The sequence below is a fragment of the Neomonachus schauinslandi genome, chromosome 4 (genome assembly GCF_002201575.2).
Source record: "Neomonachus schauinslandi chromosome 4, ASM220157v2, whole genome shotgun sequence".
Classification (NCBI taxonomy): domain Eukaryota; kingdom Metazoa; phylum Chordata; class Mammalia; order Carnivora; family Phocidae; genus Neomonachus; species Neomonachus schauinslandi.
The window spans coordinates 29,711,455-29,725,256 of record NC_058406.1 but is presented as its reverse complement, the minus strand read 5'-3'; the positions used below and the strand labels follow the sequence as shown (position 1 = coordinate 29,725,256).

The 13,802-nt window shown below is 47.4% G+C and overlaps 2 protein-coding genes across 3 annotated transcripts in view; both read right to left on the bottom strand.

Annotated features, from left to right (window-relative positions):
• MACF1 (microtubule actin crosslinking factor 1) overlaps positions 1–13,802 on the bottom strand; it is a 338,451-nt gene that overhangs the window by 54,730 nt on the left and 269,919 nt on the right. For both annotated transcript variants that reach the window (XM_044914486.1, XM_044914485.1), the window contains one exon: positions 205–366. In XM_044914486.1, the coding sequence (XP_044770421.1) occupies positions 205–366 (162 nt within the window). The remainder of the gene's footprint in view (positions 1–204; positions 367–13,802) is intronic.
• KIAA0754 (KIAA0754 ortholog) lies at positions 8,071–11,658 on the bottom strand. Its single transcript, XM_021684344.2, has one exon. The coding sequence runs from the start codon at positions 11,656–11,658 to the stop codon at positions 8,071–8,073; it is 3,588 nt and encodes a 1,195-aa protein (XP_021540019.2).

Here is a 13,802-nt window from a genome sequence, read left to right as displayed (position 1 = left end):
TGGCCCCCTTTCCCCACCCCCAAGGGGGGGTTTTGGGGGGGTTTTTTTTAAATACAAACTCCCCCCCCCCCCCCCCCCCCCGTAACTCCAGATTACAAATGTTAAATTTGTGTTTGCCTTCAGGTTGCAGGGAAACCTCAGGTTGAGATGCGCCTTTTCCAAGCCCTCCATCCCCAGGGCACTAGGTACCCCCTGGCCACTCGCCTTTTTGTTCAGTGTGTTCCATCGAGCGTTGATCTCTTCCATGTCATGTTCCAAACCCTGCACGTCACAGTTTTTTCCAGCACTCTGAATCAATCCCTGGCCGAGTCCATTCACCTGCTGTAGCTTCATTTGAAGGGGATCCACCTGCTCTTTCTGAAACATCTAGATAATTGCAAGCCAAAGATTTAATCTAAAGGCAGCAATCAGACCCTCTCCATCACACAATGACTGATCATTCTTGGGAGATTTATGATTTAACAAAGGAGGAGCAGGAAAAAAAAGAGAGAAAACAAGCCATTTGTACAGGGAACTATCAAGGAAACATGTGGTTTCATATTTCAATACATCCTCCTATGGACAAGTAATTACAGAGAGTTATGGCACTACTTAGGTCTTTTAGTCAATGATTCGTGGTTGGTTGGTTGGTTTCTGTTTGCTTAATTTTTAATGCAAAAAGCCATAGAGAGAAGAGAAGCATCAGCCTCAAGATATCATAAAAGTGTGATGTATATCAATCCTACAAGGGAAGGATAATACCGAATGACCAGTATCTAAGATTAAAAATACCTTGGGGAACAGCTTTAGCTTACCACTGATACATGCAATGCTCTTCTTTGACTAGGACTATAACTCAATTAGCCAAAACATTATTAATGTTGTGAAAAACGCCAACCTCATAGTTTAATCCCCCTGTGGTCATTTAATTCTATTCTGGTCCAGGGCCATAGACCACACACTGCTAATAATCTTGGAGCAATATTCCTGAGATTGCAAAGGGAAATGGGCCCGTAATACTGGGGAATGTCCTCACCAACTTCAGACACATACTCTGAGATGCAGATATACATAAAGCATTCTTAAATATGTATATCCATGTTCATCATTGAACAATGGAATTTTAAAACAATGTGAAGGAGTGTAACAAACAATGCATGTTTCTTTCTACTGCAGTTAATAAACTCCATTATGACTTAGGAATTATTTGTCTTTTTATCTATTTATCTATTTATTTATTTATTTATTTGACAGAGAGACATTGCGAGAGAGGGAACACAAGCAGAGGGAGTGGGAGAGGGAGAAGCAGGCTTCCCGTGGAGCAGGGAGCCCACTGTGGGGCTCAATCCCAGGACCCGGGGATCATAACCTGAGCTGAAGGCAGTCGCTTAACCACTGAGCCACCCAGGTGCCCCTAGACATTTCTAAAAGGAAACAGAGTCAAAAGAAAATGATACTTTAACACTCTAATGGTATTAAGGAAAAGAATGAAATAGATAATTGTCTCGAAGATACTTCTCTCGATTATCAGAGGATAAAATCAGCCACATTTCACACATTTTATAGACCCAATCTGGATCTACTGCCATTCTTTTTTCTTCCATAAAATGTTCCTTCAGTTTCAGTGAGACAGGTGAATCAATTAAAGCCAAAGAATGACAGAAAATGGAAGAGAACAAAAATGTAAAAGAAAAATATAAGCTTGGGTTAAGATTAATTTTGGCCTATATGAGACTACAGATTACACTTGGATTAGGAAACTGATTCTTGAAAGAACGGGCTATGGCTGGGTAAGTGAGTCACCAGGGAGGAAAAGCCCCGGGGAACACTAAAGAAGGCAGGCTACAAACGTAATTACCAGTGGGCTTCATTTTATACTATAATTTGATTACACCATATTTTGTTAGGCAACACTACAAGGCGGTTCAGCTAAAAATGACTGTTACCCCAACAACATGATTCCCGGAAAAAGCAAGTGCTATGATTCCATTTTCTACTAAAGATGTTTTCAACGCAGGAAAATCAACACAGAGGGGGGAAAAACCAACTCCAACGTTATCAGTTGCTTGGGTGCAACAAAATGGTGGTGGTGGTAGGTGTGGGGGTTGGAAAGGCAAAGAAAGAAAACCGAAAGTGAGGAGGGAAGACGTCAAGTTCACACTGAAGAGCCCCCTTTTATCCAGTAAGCAAATCTTGTCTCATACTTGACATTTAAATTCCTTAAATTAAATTTAACTAAAAATTCAGTTCTTCAACCACATTAGCCACACTTCATGTGGTCAACAGCCGTATGCGGCTACATGCCTACTGTACTGGGCAGGATAGACCGAGAATCTCTCCATCTCGGCAAGAAACTCTATTGGATAGTGACATACGTGACAGAGAAAAGTAAAATATATTTAAATAACTTAATCATCTCTTTCATATAACAGAGCGAATTAATTCTTTTAAAAAATTTGCATTTACTTTGTCAATGAACATTTCCTATAGAAGCATTAGAGATTCCTTTGTTTCTCAACCTCCACTCCATGGATTAAGTTGACAGGGAATGGGTATTTGTCTCAACTTTTTTCCAGAAGTTTGAAAATCTAGGATAGTACTTCTAAATAAATACTATCTAAATATTTATTTTGAACACAAGTGAACAGAATGTTATAGAAAGTACATTTGAAAACACTTGCTCCCTTCTCTCAACTCCCAAATAAAGCTGTTGTGCAAAATCAGTGCTTTTGGATGCATTAAAATTCCTACTCCTCAGTTTTCAATGGGGCTGTGCCATATTATTAACCAACCAGAGCTGGCAGACGTTTCCCAGTGCAGAACACTAGTAAAATTATTGCAAGGGTGTAAGATGCAACTGGGACATAAAACAGAAAATTTCCCAAAGAACTTCTTAAAATACTTTTATCTTTGATAATACCACATTCTCCCAGTTTTCATCCCTGATCCATTTTTTTTTTTTTTATCTCCTTTGCTCTCTTCCTCCTCCCTTCTAGACCTCCAAATGTTCATCTTTGGGGGTGGGGATCAGGGGAGGATGTCAGTCCTAGGTTCTCTTCTTGGCAATTCTATCTATTCCCATGGCTTTAAATATTAACCATGATGCTTATGGTATGTATGTGTGTGTACATATGTGTGTGTCTGTGTGTATCCGTACATCCAAAAATGAATCATGGGTACTTCAAAACCCTAACCATTCCAAAACTGAACAGTACCTCCTCCTTTCCTCTTCCCCCAAATCTGTTCTTCCCTAAATCAACAATTTACTACTGCCCCCATCCACTCAGTTGTACAAACTAGAAGCCAACCTTGATAACTCCCTTTCCTTCTCCCTCCCTCCCTACATAAAAGTCATTATCAGGTCTTGTTGATTCTACCTCCAATACATATCTTGAATCTAAACAACTGTCTTCAAATCCACTGACATCTCTCTAGTCCAAGCCACCGAAGACAACTGCAGTAACCTAGCAGGCCTCTCTCTTCTCTGTCCTTGATCCCCTATAATGCACTCCACACACTGCAGCCAGTGTGATTTTTTTGTTTTATTTGGTTTTTTTTTTTTTTTGCAAACCAGTGTGTTCTCTATTTCATGCCAATCATCCTAAGACAAACTAATAAATTAGAAGACAAAATAAACCTCAGATTTATAAACTCCAGCCAATGCTGAGAATGTTTACTGTCTGTGTTGACTGGTTTTCTCTATCGTTAGGCTGAGAGTAATGTTTTAAAAATGTAAATGAAATCGGGGCACCTGGGTGGCTCAGTCGTTAAGAGTCTGCCTTTGGCTCAGGTCATGATCCCAGGATCCTGGGATCGAGCCCCACGAGCCCCACATCGGTCTCCTTGCTCAGCAGGGAGCCTGCTTCTCCCTCTCCCACTCCCCCTGCTTGTGTTCCTGCTCTCGCTCTCTCTCTCTGTGAAATAAACAAAATCTTTAAAAAAAAAAAAAAGTAAATGAAATCTTCTCACTCCCCTACTTAAAATCTTTATTTCCCCCCCCTTTTTTTAAAAGATTTTATTTATTTATTTGACAGAGAGAGACACAGAGACAGAGGGGAACACAAGCAGAGGGAGTGGGAGAGGGAGAAGCAGGCTTTCCATGGAGCAGGGAGCCCAATGCGGGGCTCGATCCCAGGACCCTGGGATCATGACCTGAGCCGAAGGTAGACGCTTAACGACTGAGCCACCCAGGCGCCCCCTCCCCCCGGCCCTTATAAATCTTTCAATAGCTTCTCATGGCTTTTAAAGTATAGATCCTTTTGAAAACTTCTTAGTCCCCGCATCATGTGGCCTCTTCCTACCTTTCCTGATTTACTTCAGGGCTCTCCTCCAGAACCTTGCTCACAGTGGGCTAGCCATTTGGCCTTCTTTGAGTCCTAATACCCCAAGCTCTTCCCAGCTTCCATTTCCTTTGCCTGGAGTATTCTTCCCTCTGACTCTCTGCTTAAGTAACTTCTTCTTTTTTTTTTTAAAGATTTTATTTATTTGAGAGAGAGAGAATGAGAGAGAGAGAACACACGAGAGGGGATAGGGTCAGAGGGCAAAGCAGACTCCCTGCCGAGCAGGGAGCCCGATGCGGAATTCGATCCAGGGACTCCAGGATCATGACCTGAGCCGAAGGCAGTCGCTTAACCAACTGAGCCACCCAGGCGCCCTGCTTAAGTAACTTCTATCAACCTTCAGGTTTTAGTTTTAAAATCCTTTCCCTGACACAGTTATATAAATACCCATTATTTGTTATAGCCTTTATTTTTTATTCAAAAAATTTGTTGTGATTTGCAACTATATATTTGTGTCTTTTTTTTCAAGTTTATTTTATTTTTTTTAGTAATCTCTACACCCAATGTGGGGCTCAAACCCATGATCTTCTGGGGCACCTAAGTGGCACAGCCAGTTGGGCATCTGACTCTTGGTTTTGGCTCAGGTCGTGATCTCATGGTCGTGGGATCGAGCCCTGTGTGGGGCTCCACACTCAGCATGGAGTGTGCCTGGGATTCTCTCTCCTTCTGAAATAAAGAAATCTTAGGGGGGGGGGGGAATCACATGCTCTCCTGACTGAGCGAGCCAGGTGCTCCTGTATTTGTGTCCTTTTTGCTTAATATCTGCCTCTGCTAATATAGTATAAGTTCCACATGGGCAAGGACTATGCCAATCCTATTCACTGCAGGAGCCCCAATACCTGGCACAGAGTAGGTATGCAATAAATATTTTTCCAGTGAATGAATGAATACTTGTATAAAAATGGAATTAGGCAAGGCAAACAAATTTAGGAAGGTTCTGCCGATCAGCTGAGTATTCAAACACTGAGCTAAGATTGTAGGGCTCTCCAATTTTTGCTTTAAAAGACTTTCTTGTAAATTCTGAATTTTATAGAACCCCTAATTTTATACAAAAGATTTTTTGCCTTCCATTGAAATAAGACTGAGAAAGTCTGCAAAAGAGAAGAGGGTTTAAATAACCACAGATTGCTCTCAGTGGGCGTAGGATCCCACTAAAGGGATAGCAAACAAGTTCTAGCATTTTGGTTCTTCTACCAATCACTCGTTAATACTATTAGAAAATTTATATCAGGGCACCTGGGTGGCTCATTTGGTTAAGCAGCTGCCTTCAGCTGGGGTCATGATCCCAGGGTCCTGGGATGGAGCCCGTGTCCCTAGTGTTGGGCTTCCCTGCTCAGCTTCTCCCTCTGCCCACCCCCACCCCTCATGTGCTCCTGAGCATGCACACACTCTCTCAAATAAATAAAATCTTAAAGAGAAAATTTGTATCTATTTTAATTATGTATACATGTGTGCATTTGTATATACCCAAAGACACACAAAATCTAAATCACATTTTGGGTATGATCCCTTGCTGAGTTCTAAGTGTTTATGTAGTAAAATGACAGGTTCAGTTGCCTCTAGGAACCCTTTGTGAAGAAATGAAATCCATACAGCTCTCATCTTGGAAAAACTTTTTCTCAATAATATTTCACCAGTTTAGCAAAATCTGTATAGTCATGTTACCTCTATAATGGTATGTGTTTTATTTCAGTGAATATTTTCAAAATAGCCCCTCTGCATTCTTATCGGTTAACATCCTGGCTGGGGCAATGGCTTAGACTTCTTCTTTTGTACACAAATGCAGACATTAGCTTACCTGCAGATATTCCATAAAGTGACCACACTTCAAAGATGATAGACAACCTTGCAACCCACCACTGCCTTCTCCTGTCATTTTATCAGGCAGTATTTCATAAAATGATTACCCCCTGTAGCGGGAGGGATCCTCAGAAATTATCTAGCCCCATTTACTAATTTTGTAGGTGAGGAAACAGATCTGAGACTGATATTAAGGAGTCCTCTGAACTTTTCCTTTATGCAGATTTGATCAGCTCCTTACAAATTTAATTCCTGTATTTCATTGATTATTGCTGCAGGCTTTATACTAAAAAAATTCTGTATAATCAAGAATGCCTGCCAGGGCGCCTGGGTGGCTCAGTTGGTTAAGCGACTGCCTTTGGCTCAGGTCATGATCCTGGAGTCCCGGGATCGAGTCCCGCATCGGGCTCCCTGCTCGGCGGGGAGTCTGCTTCTCCCTCTCCCACTCCCCGTTTGTGTTCCCTCTCTCGTTGTGTCTTTCTCTGTCAAATAAATAAATAAAATCTTAAAAAAAAAAAAAAGAATGCCTGTGACTTCTGGGATCCCGGTGTCACTCCCAAATTCAGTAAAACTCAGAAAACGGAATCATTCCATCAATCTGAAAGGTGATGCATTATAGCCTCATGGGATGCTACATTACAAAATATTTGGTTAAGCCCAAGGTGACACCACCACCACTCAGCTAAACAGGAGGACCTGTAGCAAAGTTGGCAGCTTGTGACCTGCAATCAAAATGACTTTTCGTTGTTGGTAGCTGCAGGTTTAATTGGTGCTTTAGCCAACAAGGCTGCCCAGAAAGGCTCTGCCATGGGGTGGATGTGAGAACCCATCTCTCTGTAGCAACCACGGATATTCAGGAGACTGACGTTCACTCCGTCAGTCAACAGTGAATGCCTACTACAAGGAAGGCACTGTTATGGGCCTTGGGGATGGTATAAAATAAAAATCACCTCTGTACTCAGTAATCCCCAATTGTATTAGATAGATGAAACTTCTACCTCCTTCATTCCCTACCAATGACCAAATGACACTGGGGCAGTGAACTGTAGAAAGCAGCCAATCTTAAGTGTCTTTGACTAGGAGTGCTCAAGGATGTGAACACTGTTCCCATCAGTTTCCTAACACATTCCATTCTCTAACATTAAGAATCTCAGAACCTTGGAGCTAAGAGAGAGGCAGGAGGACATTTAATCCAATTCCCTTACTTAATGGATTAGGAAACAAGAGTTCCAAGAAAAAAAGAGTGACTTGCTTCAGGACACAAAGTTTAATGAGATGGCTAAAATATCTCTTTTCGTAAACATTGTTATACCTTATTCTGGCTTTAAGAAACACACATTTGTATTAAAAAGCTGTTATTCATACTTCTAAACATTGCTTTCACCCAACCTGTTCTGGTGAATTCTTTCAACTAACCAACAGCTCTGTGGAAGAAAAAGGGGAGGATATTGACAGTGACTGAAATCTTATACACTTGGTGTTTTCCATGGGTTATCTCATTATCCTCACAGGATTCTGCCTTCATAAATGAGCAAACTGGAGATTCAGGACATCTAACTTGCCAAGTGCTAAAAAGTATCCCAGTTCTCTGACTGAAGCCCACACTCCAGCTCCAACCTCACTTCTGACATCACTGATTAAAAAATAGCCTCTTGATTTAGGACAGATCATGCTCACTGCCATTTTCAAAAGAGGAATCACCTTCCCTGCTAATAATCTTTTCCAAAATGTAAACCAACAACTGTTTACATCCCTGTTTTCCTTGGGCTTGGCTTATCACTGAAAAAAACAAAACAGAGTACGAATTGTAAAGTTTTTCACCAAATGAAAAACACATTCTCCTCATAAATGCAATAGAAAGACCAGAAAAGCCCAGTGCCCCAAAGAGAACCAAAGTAAGGACTATGTCCTTTCTAATCACTGCTAACTCAGAGAATTTGCAAATCTCACTTTACTCCCCAGATCCTTTCCCAACGAAATGAGCAACAATTACCTCATTTGACTTTAATCCATCAGTTGCAGCCAGAGGCACTTTCCCATGCAGCACCGTGCCAGTTACCTCTTTTATTCCAAATCCTGGGGAATCAAGGTCCTCCTTGATCCACATTCTAGCAGGGGAAGCCTCCTCTAAAACAGAAGTTTCTTCTTCTGAGATAGGCACTGAATCAGTGTGGGCAGTATCTCCCAGGAAGGGTACACCAGCAGGGAACACTTCCTCCATAGCAGGCACTGCAGAAGCTGGGGTGACAGGCTCCTCCGGGGTGGGCACTCTAACAGCTGGGGCTGCAGGCTCCTCCGGGGTGGGCGCTCTAACAGCTGGGGTGACAGGCTCCTCCGGGGTGGGCGCTCTAACAGCTGGAGCGCCAGGCTCCTCCGGGGTGGGCGCTCTAACAGCTGGGGCGACAGGCTCCTCCGGGGTGGGCGCTCTATCAGCTGGGGCGACAGGCTCCTCCGGGGTGGGCGCTCTATCAGCTGGGGTGACAGGGTCCTCTGGGGTGGGCGCTCTATCACCTGGGGTGACAGGCTCCTCTGGGGTGGGTGCTCTAACAGGTGGGGCTGCAGGCTCCTCCGGGGTGGGCGCTCTAACAGCTGGGGTGACAGGCTCCTCCGGGGTGGTTGCTCTATCAGCTGGGGTGACAGGCTCCTCCGGGGTGGGTGCTCTAACAGCTGGGGCTGCAGGCTCCTCCGGGGTGGGCACTGTAGCAGCTGGGGTGACAGATCCCTCTGGGATGTCATCCCTTGTGGTGGGTTCTGCAACAGCTGGTGCATCCTTCTCCATGATGGTCGCTGCAGCAGCTGGAGCAGTCCCTTCAGAAGCAGGCACTGCAACAGCTGGGGCAGCAGCCAGCATATCCTTCTCTACAGTGACCACTGAAGCAACTGGGACACGTGCCTCTATGGTGGCCACCGAAGCAACTGGTACGTCTTCCCCCGGGAAAGGCACTGCAGCAGCCACAGCAGCTCCCTCTGGGGCAGGCACCGCAGCATCCGGGACACCCTCCTCTGGGCCGAGCACTGCAGCCCCTGGGGCAGGCTTCTGTGGGATGGGTATCCATCCCTCCAAAATGGGCTCAGCACTACTAGCCCTGGTAACTTGTTCCTCCAGAAAGATACTCAGCAATGATTCTGAATCTCTCATTTCTGTCTCCCCGCCCTCCGATGATGCCACGTTCAGCTCGGGCTTTGTATCATTTACAGTTTCCACTCCATCTCCGCTCTGTCTCAGTCCACCAACCAGCAGGGGCAGATTCAGAGTATCTGACTCTGCGGACTTCCTCTGGAGATCCTGGAAGATCTGCTCTGGGAAGGCTCTGTGAACATACGCTGGGGCTTGATCCTCCAAAAGCCTGGCTTCATATCCCAGCTCTTGCCCCTCCCCACCCTCATCACAAACTTTCTCCTTGGACAATTCACAAGGATCCACGTTTCCCAAGGAAGTCAGACTGCTCTTTTCTCGATTAATAGCTCCTTTCTCACTTTCCAAATGAATCTCATCTGTTAGTAAATGTGAATCACATGAGAACACCTCTACTTCAGGTCCTGAGATAACATCTGTTAGTTCATAGCTAAAAGCACGACTGAGGGGGACCCTCTCAACACACTCTTCAACATTCCCCTCAGGGTGACTGCAGTCTACCTGGGACAAACTGCCATTTTCTTTGGCCAGCTCAGCTACAAAGCCTGATAAGTCGTCTTCCTGGGAAGCCCTGTGATCAGAGTTGGGCAGTCCTCCTGGGTCAAGCTTTCCCAGTGACTCCAGATCAGCTGGGTGTCTGAAATTAAATTCCCCTACAGTCTCGGGGCTAGAAGGCACTTTTTCACGCTCCTCCTCACTAACAGTGGAAGTGTCTCTCCTGGTATCAGAGCAGACAATAAGTTCCATAGCATTAGGCACCTGAGAAGAATCCAGGGCATTAAAATAGTCACAATCCAATCCAGTATCAGAGTCTTTTACCCTTACATTTAAAAGGCCCATGCGTTCCTCTTCTAAGGCAGCCCCTGGAAAATGACTAATTACAAGTGCATTTTCTGCATCCTGGGATGGGGCCAGCCCTTCAGAAGAGGCTTGATTCTCTAGCTCAGCTAGAGGAGTTACTCCTTCTTCACATAAACACTCCTTTTCAAGTTCAAGAAACATCTGCACTGAATCTGTGTCAGAGAGCTGCTCTGAATCAAGAGGACCAACAGTACATTCTAAGTCGGAAACAAGACCCTCCAGCCCCTGAGCAGTTCTGTTTGTCAGCTCCCCTACAGCACTCTCACCTGTGAGAACACAACTGTAATCCAGAGGTGTATCCTCGAGAACAGAAGCCAAATGGTTCTTAGCTGACTGTAGGTCATCAGAGCAACAAATCTGACCAAGAGCTAGGTGGTCAACAGTTCTCAAGACAGCAGCTGAGCAATCGGTCCCATCCTCTGCCACTGCTAAAGTGTTTGCTTGTTCTCGTCCTTCAAAAATATCTGCCAGGCTGTTCTTTTTCTCATCTGCCGTTAGAAAAATCTTTCCTCTCTCTGACAGTTTCTCTCCCTCCCACTCCTCCTCAGCTTCCATCATGATCCATCGCTCATCCTCCTCAAACTTTAGCTCAGACTCTGTTTTCTCTCTCAGGCTGGGAGTTATGAGAATATGCAATTCTGGATCCAATAGCTCTTCACTCAGGCAAGGGGAGAGAGGCGGCAGTTCCACAGTGCAGGCTGTGTCCCCAAGGGGGTGCTGCTTCTCGCTGAAGCCTCCCTTAGCCAAACTTTTCATGGCTCTGGGCCAGGTTGCACTTGAGAATCTGTGTTCCTGCATTACATCTGTGCTACCACTTGCAGCTGCAGCTTCTGATTCTAGAGGCTGGAATTCATGGGGAGAGCGCTCCCTGTGTGGCTGCAATCTGAAGTCTTGGCACTCCCCGCTTAAATTTTTCACATCCTGCACTTCTGGAGTATCTATGGATTTGGACACATGTTCCAGAGTCACTGACTCTGACTGAGGTTCCCTGTGGTCCAAATGACCAGAACTTTCTGTTAATGCAGAACTGGATTCCTTCTTCTCTTGCAAGGAAGGATTTGAAGCCCCAGCTTCTGAAACCTCACTGAGAGAAGCTTCTATCCTTTCTGCAAATTCTGGGAAATTGGGTGGCATGAAGGACTTCCATGATCTCCTGTTAACATTATCTTTGCGTTCTGCATTTGGTCGCCTTCTGGGTGGCACGGGTGCTGACTTCTGCACATCGCTGCTTAACTTTAGTGCATCAAATATTATCCTCTCATCCAGCTTTTTGCCTTCTGGGGCTCTAGATTCAAAAACATTAGATGCTGCTCCTAACGTACCATTGCTGGATATAGTACCTCCTTCCATCTTTTCCATGGTGCTTTTTGATGTCTGATTAAGCTTTGACCCCTGGTCAATTTGTTCATTTATCCTCATTGTATCATATATAGATCGCTGTGGAACGTAACAATCCTCTATATAGCCATCTTCTTCCTCTCCTTTCCCCAGGCAGGTGGGGTTCTGCCTTAAACAGTCTGGCCTGCTGAGTGGCTTACCCATACTTTTTCAATCAAGATGAAACATCAACCTTTTAAAAGTTTTTCACCGGTTACCCAAAAATGCATTCTGCATAAGTTAAAAATCCTTTTACATGTTCACAACCGGGGACCACCAATTGGATCTGCCCTCCAGAAAGGCCTGCAAGTCCAACTCTGAAACCATTCTGGGAGAAGCTCTAAAAGAAACAGCTTTTTCCTCACAGGCTAACAGCCTCATAGTTGCAGACAGTTAAGTGGTATAATTTAGTCAACAAACAAAATAATTCCTTGTATGGCTTCTTTTGTGTGTCTTTTAAGAGCACTGCTGTTTCTAATTCAGTCAGTAAAAAACAACAAAAAAACCCCCATCTGATACTGACAAGTCTTTTTCAGAATCTAGTTCCACTCCTCACCCAGAGTTGGAAGACGCTTTATACCAATTGTGTCCTTTAATAACAATGGCACAGCCTCCCCAGTCTTCAAGAATGGCCCAAGCTCCTAAGAATTCCTTTCATTTTATCCTCAGTTCCAGTCCTGGAGAGTCCAGCTGGTCTGAATTAGCCCTTCGTCCTCCCTAGTTCGGGTGTTTGCATTTGAACTGCGCTGGTCGGCGGATATTCCTGCAACTTTAAACACAGGAAGTCCTTCATTCGGGGCCAGCTTGGGGCTTCCTGTCTCCAAAACATCATGGCATTGTTGTGGCTCCCAGAACAGCCCTGCGCTGTGGCCGCAAAACCAGGCGAGTGGAGCCCGGCGCCGGGCCTTTGAGAGGCCGGCAGGCTGCAGCAGCGGCCGAGGGCCGCTCCAAGGGCTCGCTCAGCGCGGCCCACTCCCCCGCACCGTGCCGCGCGCCCCGAGGGCCAGGGATGCCTCACCGCAGGCTGGCAGGTGGCTCCGGGCTGCGCCGGCCTCCAGTCCCGCGCTCAGGAAGTTAGTTTGTCCCTCCGGCAGCTGAGTCCCGCGTGCTGTGGGCGCCGCCTCCCCCGCCGCCGCCAGTCCCCGGTCCGCAGCCGCCGCGTCGTGGGCTGCATGTCAAGCAGCCGCCTCTATTCTCCGCCACCGCCGGCCCCGCGGCCCCGCCGTCCTCCCCGCCCGCAGCTGTCACGGTCCCGGCATGCAAACTTCTGGCTGGGAACAAAAGGCTCCGCTCGGGCCGGGCGGGGGCGAGCCCTCCTCCCTCGCACAGAGCGGCCCGCTCACCCGCCGCTCGCTGCAAGTGCTGGGCTCGCGGGCGGCTCTCCTCCCCCTTCCCCGCGCCGCCGCGCCGCGCCGCCCCGCCCCGCCCGGGCAGCCCCCCTGGAAGCCCGGGAGCGCGACGCGGAGAGCCAAGGGGAGGAGGGCGGAGGCGGAGCCGTGGCGGGGGCAGGGAAAAGGAGCGACCCGAGCCGAGAGGAAGGGGGCGGCGGAGAGGATTGGAGGCCGAGGCGGAGGGGGCGGCGCTTCCGCGCGGTTCGGGGCCAGGAAGCCGGGGCTCCAGCCGCTCGGCTCACAGAGCCCACGCCCACCGCGCCCCAGGGCCCGAGGGAGAGCCCCGCCCCCAGAGAGGGCGAGAGGAGGGGGGCGGTACCCGCGCGAGGCTTGGCCGCGCCGCGCAAATCCCCTGACAAAGGAAAGCCCCGCCCTCTTCCCTCTGGCCCGACCCCCTGCCACCGCCCCCGCACCCCCCCAGCCAGCGTCCCGACCCGCCGGGCTCCGAGCCCAGCCCAAGGGCGAGCGAACCCAGAGGGGCGCCCCCGCCTCCCCACAGCCAGCGGGTTCTGGCAGGGGCCGCTCGGGGCCCCATCTGCCGGCGGGGTCGCGTCGGTTGCCGCGGGCTGCAAGCATGGCTCTCGGCTCCAGCTCCAATGTCCTAGTCCCTCCAATGTCTGTCCTAGTCCCTCCAATGTCACCTTTAGCGCGCCCCTGCCGGGCCCAAGAACACTAGCCTTAAACCCGGCACTTTCCGGTGTCCGAAGGCATTCTGTTACGCCCAGAGGCCAAGTTATTGGATGAACTCTAGGCACCTTCTCTCTTTCCCTTCTCCAGTACATCAGGTCTCGGTCCATCCTCCCACCAGAATTGCTCTGCCCGCAGACTTGAGAGGTGGCAATGACTGAGGAAGGGGGGGCGGGGCGGTGGAGACGCAGGCAGCAGAGACCCACGCCCTAACACCTGGGCTCCTTTATT

Excerpts from the sequence above, each read along its gene's own strand:
- KIAA0754 (XM_021684344.2), bottom strand. The coding sequence starts at position 11,658 with ATGGGTAAGCCACTCAGCAGGCCAGACTGTTTAAGGCAGAACCCCACC.